The 21898-nt window shown below is 40.6% G+C and overlaps 1 protein-coding gene across 1 annotated transcript; it reads left to right on the top strand.

Annotated features, from left to right (window-relative positions):
* Window positions 1-1982: 1982 nt before the first annotated feature.
* LOC118357572 (zinc finger protein 518A-like) lies at window positions 1983-21698 on the top strand. The gene is made up of 2 exons (XM_035734820.2): window positions 1983-2129; window positions 14212-21698. The coding sequence occupies exon 2, from the start codon at window positions 14230-14232 to the stop codon at window positions 18616-18618; it is 4389 nt and encodes a 1462-aa protein (XP_035590713.1). The 5' UTR covers window positions 1983-2129; window positions 14212-14229; the 3' UTR covers window positions 18619-21698.
* Window positions 21699-21898: the final 200 nt, after the last annotated feature.

Below are 21898 nucleotides of genomic sequence, written 5' to 3'. Positions count from 1 at the left end.
CTGCTTGTTACGACGTTGTTAATACCTTGGTCTCTACCTCTCCGCTACACCCTCATTAGCCAAAATGTCGTTATCCAAACGGAGAAAAGTAGATAAGGAGTGGAGAATTTTCAAAGAAAAATGGACCACGTCCTATTTATTTACAGAGATGCACGGAAAACCTTTGTGCTTGGTGTGTTTGCAACAAGTTTCGGTATTGAAGGAATATAATATTCGACGCCACTACGAGACTCATCACAGCGAAAAACTAGACTAACACCTTTAAAATGCTGCCTTAGATACTGTTTGCATTGAAAGAATACAGCTCTGTGAAGATGAATCCTTACTGTGGTGATTTAAAAAATGTGCACTTTAATGTTAGTCAGCAGCTTCAAAACAAAAGTTGTGTGATGGAATTCTACTGTTCATACAACTCCATAATTTTTCAGTATGTATTGTATGTGTATGTATGTTTCATGTATGAAGTTTACAGATTTACAGGACAGGCGAACACTTTCTTCATTACACATTTAAAATCACTCTCCTTAGTTTGTAAGGTGTACGCAGGGATTACATTTAGATTTTATATGCGTATGTGTAAGTGGTTTAAAAATTCCTTTCTTTAAAAGTCTCATTTAATCTTAAAGTGCATTACTATATTTTTCAGTACCAATTAAAGTTTTGTGCCTTTGTACAATCAGTGGGATCAGTTGCAATGCATATTTGTGAATGATAAAAGTAAATTGCACATTTGTCTAAGGAAATATGAGGTGTTTCATTAAATGTTTTGTAAAAGGATAGTTCATTAAATTTCAATATTTTCCTAATGTTCTTGTGCTTCTTTACACCAAAACAAAGGAAAGACATGATATTTTGGTTATTTATAGCAGAGTATGGTATAATTTTAATGGTCCGGCCCACTTGACATCTCCCTAGGCCGTATGTGGCCCACGATGCGAAATGAGTTTGACACCCCTGATTTACAACATCATATAACATCCCAAAAATATATAAATACCAAATTATCAAAGAAGTGTCTACAGTGTTTGTAAAAATGTAACTTGTCAAAAGCATAACTTTTTTTTGTGTCTGGATTTATTAATGATTTATTTTATGTATTTTTTGTTATTTGTGATATCTGTATATTGTTTTGTACAATGTTCGCGTAATGCAATACAAAAAATCAACTGATCACATTTTTGTGAAGTTCATGCAATCGACAAATAGGCGCACGTCGGCAATAGTACTGTTTGTCCCTCTTGATGCGCCGTAGCCTATTTATACTTCCTCAAAATAGTCTGAATTCATTGTTTTTGTCTAGGAGGTTTTAGTCGCGCAATTTTACAACTAACCAAGATGTTTGGTGCAGTATTTCTCAAGTGAAAACATGGTCATGAAAACGAGTCTCTCCTTCAAATACAACAAACGTTTGGTTGAAGGAGCCCTCAAACTTCCGCTTGCTTGGAAAGAAAAATGGTGGCACAAACCATAGACGTTTAATGAATAGAAAGGACATGGAACATCATGGGTACTCTTGCAATGGCTGCCTGGTATTGTGACGCAATAATTTACATTGTACTGGAGAATGTTAATTTAACTTATGCTAACTGATGTGGCTCCAGCAATGGAAAGTATTTTATTTTATGTCCGTTGAGCTGTTAAAACAAATCACAGCCCAAATTGATGGGTACACTTCCTATTTTGCTACTATGGGTACGCTTGCAATGGCCGCCAGTCCACCCATTATGCATAATTCAATTGAATGGAGATTATCGTTCTATTCATTCTAGTGCTATGGCAGGAACAGCCGGGAAAAAAACATTGCAGAAGACCAAAACGTCACAAAATGTCGTGATAATATATGCAGGAACTGTTTCGGATGGGAAGCACGACCATGATAATTTAGCGAAACAGATGGAACACGGGCCTTTGAACATTGTCTTCATATGAATTAGCCTATTCTGAATCAGTCGGTCGCATAGAAAAATTATTTTCTAAATGCTCGAACAGCTCTTGAATCGAGTCTAGCAGGTAATCCATATTCATCCGCTTTAGATGCCTCACCAACCTCAGTCAATCAGCAACGGAGTACCCGGATGGAACTGTCATGGCCGCCATCGCTGAACTGCAAGGCTAAAGAGAAAAGGAAGGTAAAATAATCAACAGTAAACCCCTTTAACTGTAATTTTAGCAGTCAAGAATGTCTAATTTCTAGCCATATTTCCATTATGAGGTGTTATCTCTCGAGTGGGTGTGGGCATGGGCATGCTCTTTTGTATTCCAATAACCGTTTACACAAGTCGCAACGTAAAGTAATTATGTCAGTATCAAGGATGAAGTTGATTAGTAAAGTAACGTTAGCTGGAACACAGTGGGAATTCGCAAGACAAACATTGTTTAATGCTTCCTTACACTGGTTTTGTATATGTCCACGTTTCTCAAAGTTAGATCTTGTAGAGGCTCTATAGATGGGTTGGTTGTTTAGCAACAAAAATTAGATGCGCCCAACCCATGGGGCAAAACGGAGGTTGGCTTAGATTGTTGACAACGTGTAAACTATATTTTGTCTCCACGGTGTATTTAAAACATACATTTGCACAATGACCACTTGTTGTTTCTCAAATACATCGTCACAGTTGTTGATTAGCTAGCTATTGAACTATAATTTTAGCCTTATTAGCATTGACATGAAATCAGTCAAAACAAGACATGGTATCAATAGCTATTTGAAACGAGCCACTTACGATATACCACATGGCAGGTTCTTGACATTTTGCTAGTAATCGAGCCATCCAGAATCACAACATGGAAGCGCGCACATCGTTGTTTGTGACATTGTCAGCCAACCCATCTGTAGGATAGCTTAGCCTCCTCGTGAACCAGGGCTGCGTTCAGTATGGTTTTACCTTCTGGGACGTTCAATTGAATGAAAACGGTGCTATACTGAATGACCGACCAGTTGAAAAATTGTTACGTGTTGGGCAAGATGTAACCATGGGGAAGATATCATCAGCATGGTCACTTGTCCAGTTCAAAACAACTGGGAATCTGGAACTCTCTGACTTCAGTGGGTTCAAGACAACTTATGATTTGACCAAGTTTTTTTTTCTCCCAAGTTCCCAGTTCACTTGAAAGCTCGAACTGCCCTATAAAATACATCACTCATTGCCTCAAGCCACACACAAATGGGAGCAAAACGTTAGTTTGGAAAAAAGTGTTGCTCACAAACCATTCCGCAAGGTAGTGTAAATCAGTGACTCCTCCTAATACGTCAAACCAATCAAATGCCTTGCTTGGCAGAGCTCCGAAAGGTGCTCACCAGATTAGTGCCATAGGATAAACAGTGCTTGAGGACTAAAAGGTCTACAAAACACTGGTAACAAAACATTTCAGTTCGTTTGCAGCATGCTGGATTTCACAACCTTTCTCTGTTATTTTGAGATGCGTTAAAGCTGCAGCAAGAGGGAAGAAATGGTCGACAATGCTGGCCATATCAATCTTTTTTTAATTTAGCAGTTTCTGAAGTGATATTTGGCTCTAAAGGCTAGCATCAGGGACAAGAAGTAGCTAGCCACAATGAGGTTCGTTTTGAAGAAAGTCAGCTAACCTTGTTAGCTACCTATGTATAACTAGCTAAAGTTACATTTCTGTCATGATTATAAAACCAACAAAATGTTAATAAAAACAGCATATTATTAACATAAAAGGTTAGCTGTGTTAGCCCAGTCACTGTCTTATCCAGGGTCAGTGATATGTAACGCAACCATTTACTGTCTATGGGAACAACTGCAGTAATTTAGCAAGTAACATTGCTGAATGAAATAAAATGAACCTCATAAAATGACACTTGTAATGCTCATCTCCTGTAGCCTAGTTGTCATCTCGTTATTTTCATACTGTAAATTACAAGGGTTGGATATGCACTAAGCTATTTTTTTTGTCAGCACTAAAAAGGCATGTATAAAATATGGTATATTGTGATATGTGATTAATCAACATTGATACTAGTTAATTTGGAATAATAGTTTAACTCTTAAAAGGTGCACTATGCAGAAATCGCTCTGCCATTCCCTGGTTGCAAAAGTTAATGGTTTGCCTAATTTCAATTTATGACAAAACAAGCAAGTATAGTGTACATTATTAGAGAATCATTGTACCATCTAAACGGCTGTGAAATGTATTTTCCATAACCAAAAAGTTGTTTCAGCTATTGTGAAGCTGGTGTACCAAACCGACAGTAAAAGACACTAAAACTAAACTTAATCACGGGAAGCATAGAAATAATGCAAGTTACATATTGCAGCTTTAAAATAAGTTTAAACACTTAAAATAATCAACACTTCACTTCAAAATGCGCAAATAACTTGTATGTCAGATTAGACATCTGCGTCTAAACAACAATAGATAATTGCTTAGTAACAAGTAGGCTATTATGACTAAAGTGTCATTTCAGGTTAAAAAAACTACATACCAGCGGTGACCAAACTTGCGCCACAATCTACTGGGTGAGCAGACTTCTATTCCAGCCAAGCAATAGTAATATTGATTGTCATCTCATTAGATTTGATAAATTTAAATCAGGTGTGTTATTTGCTGGGCTGAAACAGAACCATACAAACCTCCAGCAGGGTTGGGCCTCCAATTGTAATGGGTTTATACATTGTGATTTGTAACTGTATTTTTGTATACAACAATTGCTGAAAGATGGGCTTACATGTATAACCCATGGCATATAGCTCCCGAGTGGCGCAGCAGTTTAAGACACTGCCTCTTAGTGCTCGAGGCGTCACTACAGACCCTGGTTCGATCCTGGGAGTCCTATAAGGCGGCGCATAATTGGCCCAGCGTCGTCAGGGTTTGGCTGTGGTAGGCCTTCATTGTAAATAAGAATTTGTTCTTTACTGACTTGACTAGTAAAATAAATACAAATTATAGTAAATATAGGATACACCTGTCTCTTGGGACATCTCTCATCTGAAAACAGGCTTTCACAGCTTTCCATATCTGGGGACAGAAAACATCACAAAGAAACAGGCTTCATTACACTCAAATTAGACTGCACTGTGTTATGTTGCGGTTATCGCTCGGTCCTGTTTTCCCTTCCAGGGACTGGCACTGGAGAATCTTTTTATGATGTCCTCCCAGAAAAGCCTATACTCTCCCTTTACTGAAAGCTGGAGCTGCAAATACACAGTCTTCCTTTATTTTTATTTGTTTCGTTTTTTTTTTATTAAACCTTTTTTAACTAGGCTGCTTCCATGGCTGTTATCTACAAATGCATTTGGAGACTTTTTAATTTACAATGATGGCTAGCTTATAGGACGTTTGCTACCTGATGACATTTAATTCACTTAGCTAAACAGTGTACAGTTACCTTTTTACAAAATAGTGGACATTCTTCACTGTTTTTGGTGGTTGCAAAGCGCAGCCATCTGGACGAATGCAGACAACGAAAAAAGTTGGTTTGTCACCAGAGCGGTTTAGAATGTGTTGTGACGTTTGACTTTATCAGCAGGGCCTAAAATTCACTTTTTGTTTCACCAGCCACAGTGGCAGGTAGATGAGAAAAATCTACCAGCCAAAATATTTTTTCACCATAAATGCATAAAAAAAACTGACCATGCTTTGTAATGTTTCCAAAACATTAAATGTATTAGTAAGAAGTAATGTGGTATATTGCTCAATTTCATTTTTTTCTTTTTACCAAAGTATCACATGAGACAAAAAGGTTCAGTGTACGTGTGAGAGACATGTCTCTTTGCTATCAGTTGAAGCAACATATTCAAAATAACATTGAAAAACAACCTAGCTTGTGAACAAAACCTTGTAAATAGCCAAGAAACATTGACAAAGTCTCACTTTGCTGACTTTAGTAAATTAGACCAACTTTTATGCCTGTGCCTCCAAAAATGTATCTATCAGTGCGCAAAGCTGTTGATGCGCAAGGTGGTTGTACAATTTGTATTTCTTTGTGCCATGAGCAGCTATGAAACAAAACAGCAGAAATACTTTGAAAACAGCTACTTCAGCATTTTTCTGCTACAAAGTTCTGTTTACCAGCGTAGTCAACTTTTTAAGTTTCAATAAATATATATTGTAGACTGTCAGCCACACTTGCTATCTTGAAAACTAACACTTGACACTGGGCAACAACTACCCAGACAGAAAACAGTGAAGTACATAACATATACAGCACCCCTTCTACGTGTGTGTGGGGAGAGGATTTTTTACATGTAACATCCAATCAAAATCTTGCTGCTGGGATCCAGCACACCATTCAAACCATTTATGCAATATACAATTCACCAGACCTCCAAGGGAGGCATGGCAACTTGAGACTAAGACTCAGGACTGAGTTTTAACGAGTGCTATTAGCATTTAGCGTAGCGCATTTGCATTTCCAGATGTCAAGATGGGACGCCTGCGTGTCGGGTAGGAGCAAGTGGTTAATGAAATCCGAGCAAGGGTAGCATTCCAGAGAGACATAAGAGACTGCAATGTTCTTTGCTTCACGGAAACATGGCTCACTCGAGACACGCTATCGGAGTTGGTACAGCCAGCTGGTTTCTTCATGCATTGCGCCAACAGAAACAAGCATCTTTCTGGTAAGAAGAGGGGCGGGGGGGTATGCCTTATGATTAACGAGATGTGGTGTGATCATAACAACATACAGGAACTCAAGTCCTTCTGTTCACCTGATTTAGAATTCCTCACAATCAAATGTCAACCTCATTATCTACCAAGAGAATTCTCTTCAATTATCATCACAGCCGCATATATTCCCCCAAGCAGATACATCGACGGCCCTGAGAGAACTTCATTTGACTCTGTAAACTGGAAACCACATCCTGAGGCTGCATTCATTGTAGCTGGGGATTTTAACAAGGCTAATCTGAAAAAGAGACTCCCTAAATTCTATCAGCATATCGATTGTGCTACCAGGGCTGGTAAAACCCTGGATCATTGTTATTCTAACTTCAGAGACGCATAAGGCCCTCCCTCGCCCTCCTTTTGGAAAAGCTGACCACGACTCCATTTTGTTACTCCCAGCCTATAAACAACAACATTGACGAATACGCTGATTCGGTGAGCGAGTTTATTAGCAAGTGCATCGGCGACGTCGTACCCACAGCAACTATTAAGACATTCCCAAACCAGAAACCGTGGATTGATGGCAGCATTCGCGCAAAACTGAAAGTGCGAACCACTGCTTTTAACCAGGACGAGGTGACCGGAAACTTGACCGACTATAAAACAGTGTAGCTATTCTGTAGGCCGTCTCAAGCCCACCACTGTAGTGTCGTCTGCCAATTTGATGATTGCATTGGAAGTGTGCATGGCCACGCAGTCATGGGTGAACAGGGAGTACAGTAGAGGGCTGAGAATGCACCCTTGTGGGGCCCCAGTGTTGAGGATCAGTGGGGTGGAGATGTTGTTTTCTACCTTCACCCAGTTGCACAGGGTGGGCTCAACACCCAGCGATTCAAGCTTGATGAGTTTGGAGGGTACTATGGTGTTGAATGCTGAGCTATATTCAATAAACACCATTCTGACTTAGGTATTCCTCTTGTCCAGATGAGAGAGGGCAGTGTGATGGCAATTGCATCATCTGTGAACATACTGGGGAGGTAAGCAAATTTGAGTGGGTCTTGGGTGACTGGGTAGGGTGGAGGTGATATGATCCTTGACTAGTCTCTCAAAGCACTTCATGATGAACGAAGCGAGTGCAACGGAGCGGTAGTCAGTTAGTTCAGTTACCTTGGCTTTCTTGGGAACAGGAACAATGGGGGCCATCTTGAAACATGTGGGGACAGCAGACTTGTATAAGAATTGATTATGCCAGTAAACACACCAGGCAGCTGGTCTGCACATGTTCTGAGGACGCGGCTAGAGATGACGTCTGGGCCAGCAGCCTTGCGAGTGATTTTAAATGTACATTTAAATGCACATTTAAATGTTTTCCTCAGGTTGGCTGCGGTGGAGAGCCCACCGGCTTTGGTAGCTGGCCGTGTCCGTAGCGCTGTATTGTCCTCAAAGCGAGCAAGTTGTTTAATTTGTCTGGGAGCAAGACGTCAATGTCCGCGACGGGACTGGTTTTCTTTTTATAATCCGGGATTGTCTGTAAACCCTGCCACATACGTCTCGTGTTTGAGCTGTTGAATTGCGACTACTTTCCCTATACTGACGCTTTGCTTGTTTGATTGCTTTGTGGGGGGAATAGCTGCACTGTTTGTATTCGGCCATGTATCCAGTCTCCTTGCCATGATTAAAAGCGGTGGTTCGCACTTTCAGTTTTGCGCGAATGCTGCCAACACGGCTGTGTCTAATCGAAGAGAGTTCTCTTGGAAGATAATTCAGTTGGTATTTGCTATTTGAATTATAGGTCAGGTGAACAAAACGACTTCAGTTCCTTTATGATGTTGTGATTACACCACGAAATTAAACATTTGATGAATTAATATTCACTTTGTAGACTCTACATTTCTTATGGGCAGGTGGGACGGTAGTGTCCCACCTGGCCAACATCCTGTGAAATTGCAGAGCGCGGAATTCAAAATACAGTATTATAAATATTTAACTTTCATAAAATCACAAGTGTAATGCAACAAAATAAAGCTAACTTCTTGTTAATCCAGCCACTGTGTCAGATTTAAAAAATACTTTACGGCAAAAGCACGCCATGCAATTATCTGAGGACAGCGCCCCGCATACAAACACATGAAAAATATATTTCAACCAGGGAGGTGCGACAAGAAAGTCAGAAATAGCAATATAAAAAATGCCTTTGTTGATCGTCTTCTGTTGGCACTCCAAAAGGTCCCAGTTACATCACAAATGGTCCTTTTGTTCGATAATGTCCTTCTTTATATCCATAGAAACTCAGTTTAGCTGGCGCACTTCAGTCAATAATCCACCCAGTTTCCCTCCATCAAAATGCATACAAAATGAATCCCAAACGTTTCTAATAAAGTTTTCCAAACAAGTCAAACAACGTTTATAATCAAACCTTAGGTACCCTATTACTTAAATAAACGATCAAATTTAAGACGGAGAATCGTTGTCTTTACCGGAGAAAAATACCAAAGAACGCGCTCTCTTCCACGCCCTTCCACACAATTTGTGGCTAATTTTTTCAAAAACCAGCCTGAAACTCTTTCTAAAGACTTGACATCTACTGGCCTAGCAACCCTAGGAACTGCAATCTGGGAGGACTTGGCCTAATAATAAAAGTGAGCCATTGAAAATTAGTGGTAGGCAAAAAAAAATTGGGGGGTGGGTGGTTTGTCCTCAGGGTTTCGCCTGCCATATCAGTTCTGTTATACTCAGACAATTTTAACAGTTTTACAAACTTTAGTGTTTTATATGCATATCCTAGCTTCTGGGCCTGAGTAACAGGCAGTTTACTTTGGGCATACTTTTCATCCAGACGTCAAAATACTGCCCCCTACTCAGGAGAGGTTAAGAACATGACAATATTCGAGGAAGTGAGCACAACAGTCAGTAGAATGCATTCCATCACAGCGTTGCCCCTGTCTATAGTTTACTTACATTCAAAGAGGTACAGTTAAAGGCAAATTTCCACCCCAAAAATATATATTTTATTCATTAATTTCATTAGTCCAATTTTCAAGATGTATTACTCTCAAAATACAGAAATGGAGCCAGGTATGATGAATCATATGATCCAAAAATGTATCATACTGGCTGTATTTCTGGGCATGATTTGAAAGCCGGCTTTATTGCCAACATGAGCTAAACCATACAATATCATCTTAGTGTTAGACATTCACAAAAACTGATCATATTTTGTTGCATTTAGAAAGGAGTAACGAGTGCATTCAGGTGCGTGTGTCTCTGTGAATTTTCTTCCACAATCAACAAACAGGCTCATTCTGTTCAGAACAACCCATGGTATGACGCCATGTCATCTTGTAACTGTACATCAACATAGTGATCGTAAACGTAGACACTGTATATCACATGAGTTTGATTTGGAAATGTGCAGTGCAATATCTCATCTTTCAAAATACATAGTCATTTTAAATTATGTTGTTTCCCTCACTCGAACAGCAAAACATTTGCTAAAGTTCCCCAATTACCGGGGAGGATGGGGGCAACTTCTTAAGTTCAGAAAGGCCATCAGTCAAAACCCATACAGCGTTGTAAAGCGCAGAGCCAGAGTTCTGACGTCATGTATAGCATATTATTGTACAGCCACTACGTATAGGCACTTATTATAGGCACTTATTATTGCCCAAATCCGCCATTTTCAATCCTTAGAGTATTCAGACCCCTTGACTTTTTCCAAATTTTGTTACATTCAAGTCTTATTCACCCCATAAACACCCCATAAACAGTTTTTTAGAAATGTTTGCAAATGTATAAATTATAAACTTAAATACCTTATTTTCATAAGTATTCAGACCCTTTGCTATGAGACTCGAAATTGAGCTCAGGTGGATTATTTTTTCCATTGCTCATCCTTGATGTTTCTGCAACTTGATTGGAGTCCACCTGTGGTAAATTCCATTGATCTGACATGATTTGGAAAGGCACACACCTGTCTATATAAGGTCCCACAGTTGACACTGCATGTCTTAGCAAAAGCCAAGCCATGGGGTCGAAGGAATAGATCTGGGGAAGGGTACCAAAACATTTCTGCAGTATTGAAGGTCCCCAATAACGCAGTGCCCTCCATAATTCTTAAATGGACAAAGTTTGGAACCACCAAGACTCTTCTTAGAGCTCGCTGCCTGGCCAAACTGAGAAGTCTGGGGAGAAGGGCCTTTGTCAAAGAGGTGATCAAGAACCCGATGGTCACTCTGACAGAGATCCAGAATTCCTCTTTGGAGATGGGAGAACATTCCAGAAGGACAACCATCTCACTCCATCAATCAGGCATTTATAGTAGAGTGGCCAGACAGAAGCCACTCCTCAGTAAAAGGCACGTCAGCCTGATTGGAGTTTGCCAAAAGGCACCTAAAGGACTCTGACCATGAGAAACAATCTTCTCTGGTCTGATTAATCCAAGATTGAAGTCTTTGGCCTGAATGCCAAGCGTCATGTCTGGAGGAAACCTGGCACCACCCCTACGGTGAAGCATGCTGCTGGTAGCATTATGTTGTGGGGATGTTTTTCAGCATCAGGGACTGGGAGACTAGTCAGGATTGAGGGAAAGAATAACGGAGCAAAGTACAGAGATCCTTTTTAAAATTACTTTGTTTAACCATCTTTGAAATGCGAGAGAGAGGCCCAGGTGCAATTTAAATGTTGGACACTAGATGGCAGCAGTGTATGTGCAAAGTTTTAGACTGATCCAATGAACCATTGCATATGTTCAAAATGTATCAAGACTGCCCAAATGTGCCTATTTGGTTTATTAATACATTTTCAAATTTGTAATTGTGCACTCTCCTCAAACAATAGCATGGTATTATTTCAGTGTAATAGCTACTGTAAATTGTACAGTGTAGTTAGATTAACAAGAATTTAAGCTTTCTACCCATATCAGATATGTCTATGTCCTGGGATTTTTTTTGTTACTTACAAACTCATGCTAAGTACTGTCTTAGCGTGACAATCATTAAATGTGAAGCATGTTATATTATCAAATCAATTCTCTGTGTAAATATTCCTTACGTGATTAAACTATTTATGTAAATTATAATTAACTGGGAAGTCAGGGCACCACAGGAAAATGTTTTTAGAGTCTATTTCCCAAATGAACTCTTCAGATATTTTCATACCTTATCGATTACAGATTTATATTAATGTATTATTACCGCATCAGTCTCATTCCTGATCGTCGCAAACCCTTGGATATCTGCACGAACCCTAGCATAAATTATGAATCAGCGATATACAAATTGGCTTAATTATTTATTTACTAACTAATCAATTACAGAATTACATAAACACACAGTAGATCATACATTGGCTCCGAACATGACACAAAGAAAATATCCCTAGTGGACGAAACCGATATGACTGCTTGGTAGACAAAGGAAATGGGTGGGGACAGCTCAAGAGCAGCAAACTGAGGGGACACACTTAATACAGTTGATACCTACAGTCATGGAAATGCTAATACTTTGAACATGAACAACCGCTCATTCTAAAATAAATGACAATTTACATGTTTACGAGTGTATGCCATTGTTTTCCCTCTCGGCTATCTCCGGTCCTTCTGCTGGATAGTCGGTCAACAGAAAGTCTGGTTTGTCCACCAGAGATCAGTCTTCCATAGTAGCTTGTTATAATGGATATGTCAGGGTACCATTCGGAAATGTTCTTGCCAATGGATCTTTCAGAGTACCATTGTTCTTAGATCGGCTGCGTTTACCAGACTAAAGCATTTAAACGGCTGCAGTCTTTGGTCTTTAGTTTGTAGATTTCTTATCCATTTCAACAGTGGGATCCTCTCCCTGCGCTATCTTAACTAATTAAAATTGTCACGAGTCCTTTTTATTAACTCTGTGGAAAGGGGTGTTACATTATACCCAAACATCATGGATGTGCTCACAAAGTTTACTGGATAAACTTTACGTAAAAAAAACATTTTGTCATTTAGAAAACTAAAGTCACATTTAAGAACAAATTAATTTACAATGACGTCCTACCCCGGCCAAACCCTAGCCCAGACGAATCTGGATAATTGTGCCCTATTGGACTCTCAATCACAGCCAATTTTGATACAGCCTGGAATTGAACCAGGGTCTGTAGTGACACCTCTAGCACTGAGATGCAGTGCCTTTGACCGCTGCGCCACTCGGGAGCCCTCAGAGGTTGGTACCCCTGTAAGCCTCCCGTACTAAGCACACTAACTGTTGAACGAGGAACAGCTCAATTTTGTTTGTTTGGAAACTTTGTTTGAAAGTGATTTGTAAAGTTCTTGCTAGCTACCTAGCTTCTTAGTTTGGATCCCGCGACGCAGTTGGCATCAGTTGCTGGGACTGCTTTTTAGGGCTGGGCGATATGACGATATATATTGTGTGATGATGGAGCATAATATATCTATAATTTATTTTGTTGTCGCATATCACACTCTTTACGGCAATATTTTTAGTCAATTGTACCTAAAAGAGGGGCTACTTCGGTCGCATGGAAGTGGTTCTGGTATGGAAGTCTGACACAAACCAGAAAACCGTCCTCTGCAAAATATGCCACAAGCCGGTCCACACAACAGACTCAAACACCACTAACCTCTTTTACCACCTATGCAAGAATCATGTGGAACAGTACGGAGAGAGTCTACAGATGAGACCCAAAAAAGTACAGCCCAGGGCTCAAAACATACCCCCGACTCAGAACGTTGCAAGAGGCTTTTGCCCGCGGCAAACCATATGGCAAAGAATCACGAAGATGGAAGGAGATAACAGCTGCCGTTACAACGTATATCTGCAAAGACATTGCCCCAATTCACACTGTCGAGAAACGGGGGTTTTGTGAGTTGTGCTAACACTCAACCCAAGGTACCAAACGCAAATTGTTTAGTTATCGGGATATGAAATGACCTATATCGGGATATGAGATTTTGGCCATATCGCACAGACCAACTGCTTGTCTCTCCAGTGATCCTGCCGACCGATCAATCAATAAAATGTATTTCTAAAGCCCTTCTGACATCAGCTGATGTCACAAAGTGCTGTACAGAAACCCAGTTTAAACCCCTAAACAGCAAGCAATGCAGGTGTAGAAACACAGTTACTGTTTGTGAATGGAGATTGCATGGCTGTGTGCTTGATTTTATACACCTGTCAGTAACGCGTGTGGCTGAAATATCCTAATCCACAAATTTGAAGGGATGTCCACATACTTTTGGCCTTTTAGTGTATGTGATCTATACAAATGCAAGCAAGGATTGAAATAATTGTTTTAGTCAAATATTAAATATGTTTTCAGTCTACACATTATTTGTGATTATGTTCCCTCCCTCGGCTGAATCTGGTTGATGATCCCTGCCATAGAGGGTCTTGGGATTTAAGCATAAATACCACTTTATTTTCACCCACAAACCTAAATTCAATTTCTTGTTCAAATGTGTCAGGTGTCTAAAGTTCTGATTTTATTCATCACATAATTTCTCCTTTGACACCAATGCCTGATTTGCAAGGTTAGTCAGAATTCCCAAGTTCTGATTGACTGACTGTTTAATCAAAAATGGATTCCGTGGTGAGAAATTGTCTTGTGCCGCTAGATAGCATATTTGTGACACTCTTCTCTTGTTCATAGGAGCCTCTATATTGAAGCATGGAAGAGGACCTGAAAACACTGGATGATCCTGCTGAAAGCCATGACGACATGGAGGCTGAGGAAGAAAAGGAATTGGCAAAGGACCACACCGGCCAGAAGTTTGATCAATTTCCTGGGTTGCCATATAGTGACCAATGTGACCCTGATGAAACATCTGTTGAGGAGTCAGGTAGTCGCAAGACAGCCAGAAAAGCATCTAAGTCACCATGTAAAATACAGCAAGGTGCAGTCTTCTCTGGAAAAATACTTAGCTTTGGGTGTTCAGAGTGTAAGGGTGACGCTACCTACAGCCCCAATGATCTCCTCAAACATTTTCAGGGGGCCCACAAGGGGACCCTGCCGACGTATCCGTGTGACTTGTGTGGCTTTGTTACAAATGAGTTCCCTGCACTTCAGCGCCATCGGATCGGGCACAGGAACACTTTAGTCACATGCGAGATCTGTAATGATGATGTACAGTACTCTCTCCTCCTGCTCACTAGACACTATATCATGTCTCACAGCCAAAATGGCCACTTTCACTGTGAAAAATGTGAGTTTTCAACAGTTGACGCAGGGACATTTGTTCAGCACATCCATCATCACAATGAGAGCCGGCTCAAATGTGTGAAGTGTCAACATGTGAGCTCTAGCCGAGGTGAGCACCAGAGGCACCTAAAACTCCACTCGGGTACCTTCCCCTTCACGTGTCAGGTCTGTGGATATGGGGCAGCACGGAGAGAATACCTCACAAAGCACATGGTAACTGTCCATGGTGAGGAAGCAGGCAAGAAAAATAAATGGAGAGCAACGGAGGACCGCAACAATACCCTGGTAAACTCCTCTTCAGGATTAAAACTCCTGCTGAAGAAAAGCCCAGCTGCAGGTGGTCAATCTAAGGAATCCCAGTGGATGTCCAAACTGAATTCTCTTCCTGGAGTAGGTTTACTTGACCAAAATGGAAGGTTGTTGAACCCAGAGAAAACATTGGAGGAAACCCAACAGTTCCTTGAAAGGGCTGTGGGTGTGAAACAGGACTGTAAGAAGCGGGTCAAAGGGACTCTTAAAAATGAGCAACAATTTGACTCCCAGGCCGTATCATCGATACCACCACCTAAGTCTCCGGAAAGTGATGACAGTTATGGGGCTGACACCCTAAACCCGAACTCCAATGGACTAACTGTTCTCATGGTCAAAAATAAAATCTCTATTCCACCTAACTGTACAACAAAAGTAATGGGGTTCAAAATGGTTGACGGCAAAAAGCATTTAGTTCTCAAAGTTATACCAACAGCAAAGCCTGAGTCCTCTGCAGAAAATAGAATGTTATGTAGAGCGCAAGAGAGAGGCTGCCCAATTATAGACGCTACCTCCGATGGAAATCAATGCTCAGATTCGGCTGACAATTGGGAAAATTCAAGTACTAGCTTCCCTTACATGACAGTTCTAAGCCCCTCAGGGACTGATCGAGATGCTGCAATTTCAGTTCAAGTGAAACCAGAGGAAGAGGACATTAGCATTGAGGAGATGTTGCCCATACTGGAGAAACTACCACAGAAAATAGCACAGAAAGCAAAACACACAGAGCAGCAGAGGAATGGTGAACAACATAAGTTTAAGGATGAACAGATTCCTTCCTTGGCAGTTTCTCCAATGACCAAAGAGTCAGATCACTCCACGATTCAGAACGGTAAACTGAATAACAATACATCATCAATTGCTAATCAGTCGAATGATTCTGAGTTGGGAGACAAAATGTCTGCTTATTCAAGCCCTAATGTGACTGCTGTGGAGGTCGTTCCAGCCAAAATGCTCACAGATAAGACCATGCCCTCTGAATCCGCTTATGAGACCATGCTTCCCAAACCAGTCTCTGAAGAAACTATCAGCATGCTTAGAGTTGGTGACCTGAATACAGCTACAGCTGATAAGATCAGTGACCCCATCACTGAAAATTGCCCTGTGCCCAATGGAGAGACGTTACCCTCCAATGACAAACCTAAGAAGACTGCCCCAGGACCCATGACTGGTGACATCCTACCTTCTGATGATACTGTTGAAAATAATCATTCAATTATCAAGGAGATGGTTCCTACTGATTTTACTGCCAATAAGTTTAATTCCTGTGTAGCGACTAAGACTAAAACTGAAACTTTAATATCAGATCTGATGCCCCAACTGGAGTCACACCCAGCTGAATCAGACAACTCCAAAGAGACTGATGCTAATGCTGAAAATCTTAATTCTCCCAACCAAGAGGTGTTCAGTTTTCATAATTACTCAAAGGAAACATCAAGCATTTCCTCCAACTCAACACAACCTTGTGAACATCCATCAGAGCTTTCGACAGAGGATGAAAGTGTTTGGATGAAAGAGTCGCCTGAATGGAGCTTGACATTGGCTGCATCTCCACAACCTCCAGATGAGGGGAATGGGGAAGTGGAGTCTGCAGAAGAGACTGGGACTGCAATGGAGAGAGTGTCAGATGGTGACATTGAGGTTGATGAGTGCATAGCTACTGTAGATCTGGCCACCCCAGTGGCAGCTGAGATAGATAATCATGGACACTCTGGGTCTAAACACCAAGTCCAAACTACAGTAAAAATGGAGGAGGAGAGTGTTCCTGTGTCAGAAAGGGCAACAGGGAGCATAAATAGTTTGGCCGTCTTGGGTCGCATACTGGAGGAGCATTCAGATGCTATCATTAACCACCAGCTTGAGAAAGATAGAATAGGCTGCTCAGCTGCTAGCCATGATTCTGTTAAGCCACCTAAGACTATGCTAAGGATCCTTAAAACTGCAGAGGGAAAGCAACAGATGTTCTTACAGACTGCAGAGAACCAGTTTGCTGTACCTGTGCAGCTCCAAGGCAACACAGGGTTCAAGCTGATAACCAAATGCTCTGCTCCTCAGATCAATGTGTCCTATGTTAAGCCAGGAATTGAAATGCAGAATCACACCACAGGGTTGGCACTCACCCTCAATGGTGGAAGGTTCAGCATTCTAGGACATACTTTAGGTGCTAGTGAAAAAGGTGCAATGCCGTTATCTGCTATTCAGCCTGGAGCCAGTACTAGTGCAAGCCACTACCTAGTCAACAGCACAGCTTTTAAGGGAAATATGCTGTTGTCAGACGCAGCACATAGTTCTCCTGGAGAAAATACCATACAATCACTGCAGACTTGTTACTTAGTACAGAGACCAGTCCCTGTAACCCAGCCCCCCCACAATGCAGGTAGCAAATTAGCAAGCTCAATGTCTCAATCTCCACTCTTGTCCCGTCCAGTTTTGGCAATGTCTGCGAACTCGGTGAACAAATTAACTGCATTGCACACTGGGCGACAAGCCTTCTTGGTTAGATATATCTCTCCAGCTAAGTCAGGGATGCTTCTGAATAGTCTTGATGGGAAGTCTGTGAACCAGAAAGGTCAACCTAATGAAAACCGAGGAAATAAAGTTGTTTATAAGATCGTCAGAACTGCCAGTGGTAGCACATTTCTTGCTGGTGCTGCACACTCCTCTGCCAACAAGCCCATTTATCTGGCCACAAATTCCACACAGATGCCCTGTTTTCTGATGTCATCAAATAATGTCTCTACTGGAGGGCAAAAACTGGTACCCATACAAAATACCTCCCACAAACCTGTCACAGCCTCCAAGCTCTCAAATATTCTGTCCCCCCAATCCAACATGCAAGGTAGGGTCAGGCAGCAAGTGGGCATAGATGGTCTGAATAAATCGCCCCTTACCCCAAGGCCAAGTCGCCAGCTAAGTCAAAGGAAGAGACACAGGAAAGCGTTGTTTGATGAACTCCCAGAGCACTTGCCTAAAGTGAAGAGGCTCTTGAGCAAGGCAGTAACTGAGAAAGGGGCTCCCTCGCTCTGGGTGCCTGTACCCAAAGATGCAGAGAGGACTCTGAGACTGTACCCATTCAGTTCACTACAAGAGATAAAATGCCCTCGACGAAATCAGCCGGTAGTGGTTCTCAACCATCCCGATGCCGACATTCCTGAAGTGGCCAGTATCATGAGGTCTGCTAACAAGTACAAAGGTGCTGTTTCCAAGGTGGCACTGTCCCAAAAAACGGTTCAAGCTCTCTCTGAACTCTGCCCGACAGGACTTCTGGGGAAAAGCTCCAAGGTGAAATGTCCCTCATCACAAAGCTGTGGGTCGAGACTTCGGCATTCAGAAAGCAGAGTCCGAGAGCGATTTCTGTTAAAACTGAAGTTTAAAAAGACTAGCAGGAAAAAGTATGAGGTGGTGAAGTCCTTATCTAGATGTGCAGAGAGGTCATCAATGTTTGCCTGTTGGTTTTGTGGTCGACTCTTCAACAACCAAGAGGAGTGGATAGGCCACGGCCAACGGCATCTCATGGAAGCAACCAGAGACTGGAATAAGCCATTTTAAAGCTGTCACATAGCCCCTGGATGGTCCAAAATACCATCTTATAGAGTGGCACAAATGGAGAGGTTAAAGTTGTATATTTTTCAAATGACTCATTAGTATACTTTATTCTTACAGCAGTTTCTATTCCCATAAATGCCCTAATAGCTATGTTTGAGTCACCATTTTTGAGGCTGTTGATGTGTGGTACAACCTGAAACCTTTTGGTATGTATAGATATTCTAATACGATTATGTAAATATGACAAACTCGTTTGTACAGATGGAATTGAACTGTGAAAACTTGGCACACTGTAATGGAGTATATTTGAGGGAGCAATGTTGCTAGATTTTTTTTGTATTCAGAAATGTACCAAATTCCTCAGGTGATTTCATATTCTCTGATTCAACTCATCTGCTTTGTAACATACAGTTGAAGTTGGAAGTTTAAATATACTTAGGTTGGAGTCATTAACTTGTTGTAATTAACTTGTTTTCAACCACTCCACGCATTTCTTGTAAACAAACTATAGTTTTGGCAAGTTGGTTAGGACATCTACTTTGTGCATGACACAAGTAATTTTTCCAACAATTGTTTACAGACATATTATTTCATTTATAATTCACTGTATTAAAATTCCAGTAGGTCAGAAGTATACATGCACTAAGCTGACTGTGCCTTTGAACAGCTTGGAAAATGCCATAAAATTATTTCATGACTTTAGGAGCTTCTGATAGGCTAATTGACATCATTTGAGTCAATTGGAGGTGTACCTGTGGATGTATTTCAAGGCCTACCTTCAAATTCAGTGCCTCTTTGTTTGACATCATGGGAAAAACAAAAGAAATCAGCCAAGACCTCAAAGTAATTGTAGACCTCCACAAGTCTGGTTCTTCCTTGGGAGAAATGTCCAAATGCCTGACGCTACCACGTCCATCTGTACGAACAATAGTACGCAAGTATAAACACCATGATACCACGCAACCATCATACCGATCAGGAAGGAGACACATTCTGTCTCCTAGAGCTGAATATACTTTTATGCAAAAAGTGCAAATCAATTTCAGAACAACAGCAAAGGACCTTGTGAAGATGCTGGAGGAAACGGGTACAAAAGTATCTGTTCACAGTAAAACAAGTCCTATACCGACAACCTGAAAGGATGCTCAGCAAGGAAGAAGCCACTGCTCCGCCATAAAAAAAAACTGACTATGGTTTGCAACTGCACATGGGGACAAAGATTGTACTTTTTGGAGAAATGTCCTCGTCTGATAAAACAAAAAATATTTGGCCATAATGACCATCGTTATGTTTTTGATTAATAAGGGGGACGCTTGCAAGTCGAAGAACACCATCCCTATCGTGAAGCACGAGGGAGGCAGCATCATGTTGTGGGGGTTCTATGCTGCTGGAGGGACTGATGCACTTCCCAAAATGGATGGCATCATGAGGTGGGAAAATTCTGTGGATATATTGAAGCAACAACTCAAGAGATCAGTCAGGAAGTTAAAGCTTGGGCGCAAATGGGTCTTCCAAATGGACAATGACCCCAAGCATACTTCCAATGTTGTGGCAAAATGGCTTAAGGACATCAAAGTCGAGGTCTTGGAGTGTCCATTACAAAGCCCTGACCTCAATCCTATAGAACATTTGTGGGCAGAACTGAAAAGGCATGTGCGAGCAAGGAGGGGCCTACAAACCTGACTCAGTTACACCAGGTCTGTCAGGAGGAATGGGCCAAAATTCACCCAACTTATTGTGGGAAGCTTGTGGAAGGCTACCCAAAACGTTTTACCCAGGTTAAACAATTTAAAGGCAATGCTACCAAATACTAATTGAGTGTATGTAAACTTCTGACCCACTGGGATTGTGACGAAATAAATAAAAGCTGAAATAAATAATTCTCTCTACTATTATTCTGACATTTCACATTCTTAACAAAGTGGTGATCTTAACTGACCTTAACAGGGAATTTTTACTGAGTTTAAATATATTTGGCTACGGTGTATGTAAACTGACTTCAACTGTAAGTAATTATTTTACATTTATCATCTTTTCATAGGTTTGAGAGAACATTGTGGTAATTTGTGTTTTGATTCCCTTAATTTTGTTATTCATGTTCTATTCACATATTATTATTTGTTTTATGTGAAGAAATAGTTGTGAAGAAGTAGTTTTACAGGTATACAAATGGGTCGTCCTTTTTATATACAGTACTTCCTATATACATCCCGGTTTGTTTCACTATTTTACCTGTTTTTATTTCTGGGGTGACAGATGTTTTAGCATCTTTTAGGATAACACAACCCCATTTGTCTATCTTAATTGTCAGTGCTTGACTTTAGCATTAGTCATAACATAGTTATGTTGATTTTTAGCTCTCGTAACTGTCATTTATTTCCACATCTGTGTTCAGTATGCAAAAATATCTCAACTGATTAATTATTGCATGAGTGATACTTTATGATAATTTTTGCACATTTAGTACTGTTTAGCGGGCAGGAAAATGTTCCCAATGATCAAAGCTGTACTCGTTAAATTGTACTTGTAGTTGAAAATTAATAGACCTACAAAATAATACCATATGGCTTCATGAAAGACTGGTGAAACAGCATGCACAAAATAAGACTAAACCACAGTTTAAGCAGCAACCACACCAGCAGATTAGCTACTTTCCTTGTACATTTCATTCAAGTTTGTGTTTCTGATCTTATGCTAATTGAACTCCTTATTTCCAATGTTCCAATACATTTGTTTTGTAGTAGTAGAGTGAGTTCTGTTAACACTTTCTTTGAACCATGTATAATTGGTTTTATTTGACAAATTACACTTGTTACAGACTAGCCCCCTCTCCCTTGACACAACAATACCTCTAAACTCGACGACCAAATAATTGTTATTCTCTTAAGTTTTATGGAATTCTCCTTTCTTAGGAATTTATTTTTTTCTTCCAGTTTTAATATCCCTGTCAGAAAGGTTGCCGGGATCTTTTTATCTGAGAATAAAGTGCCTAAACTGTTGTGCACCATGTTGACACTATCGTACTGTATTCACCTCCTTGTGGTTCTCTCTTCTCAAATAAATGTAAGTACTTTGGAAAATAACCAATGTCTTGTGTGTTGCTAATATTTAGTTTTGTTGTTTCTTTGGGCACAGGAACACATTAATAGATTCATCTATTTGATCAATAAAAATATTCAGAAATGTAAGATTTGATGAATTTAAACAAGATTTTACAAATAGCTGTGAGTCATTGGTAGGTGTATACATTATTTTTTTTAAACTTTTTGCTAGTGTGGATGGA

Source organism: Oncorhynchus keta, chromosome 24 (genome assembly GCF_023373465.1).
Source record: "Oncorhynchus keta strain PuntledgeMale-10-30-2019 chromosome 24, Oket_V2, whole genome shotgun sequence".
NCBI classification, from domain to species: domain Eukaryota; kingdom Metazoa; phylum Chordata; class Actinopteri; order Salmoniformes; family Salmonidae; genus Oncorhynchus; species Oncorhynchus keta.
The sequence above is the reverse complement of the archived record's forward strand: the minus strand, read 5'-3'. Positions and strand labels throughout refer to the sequence as shown.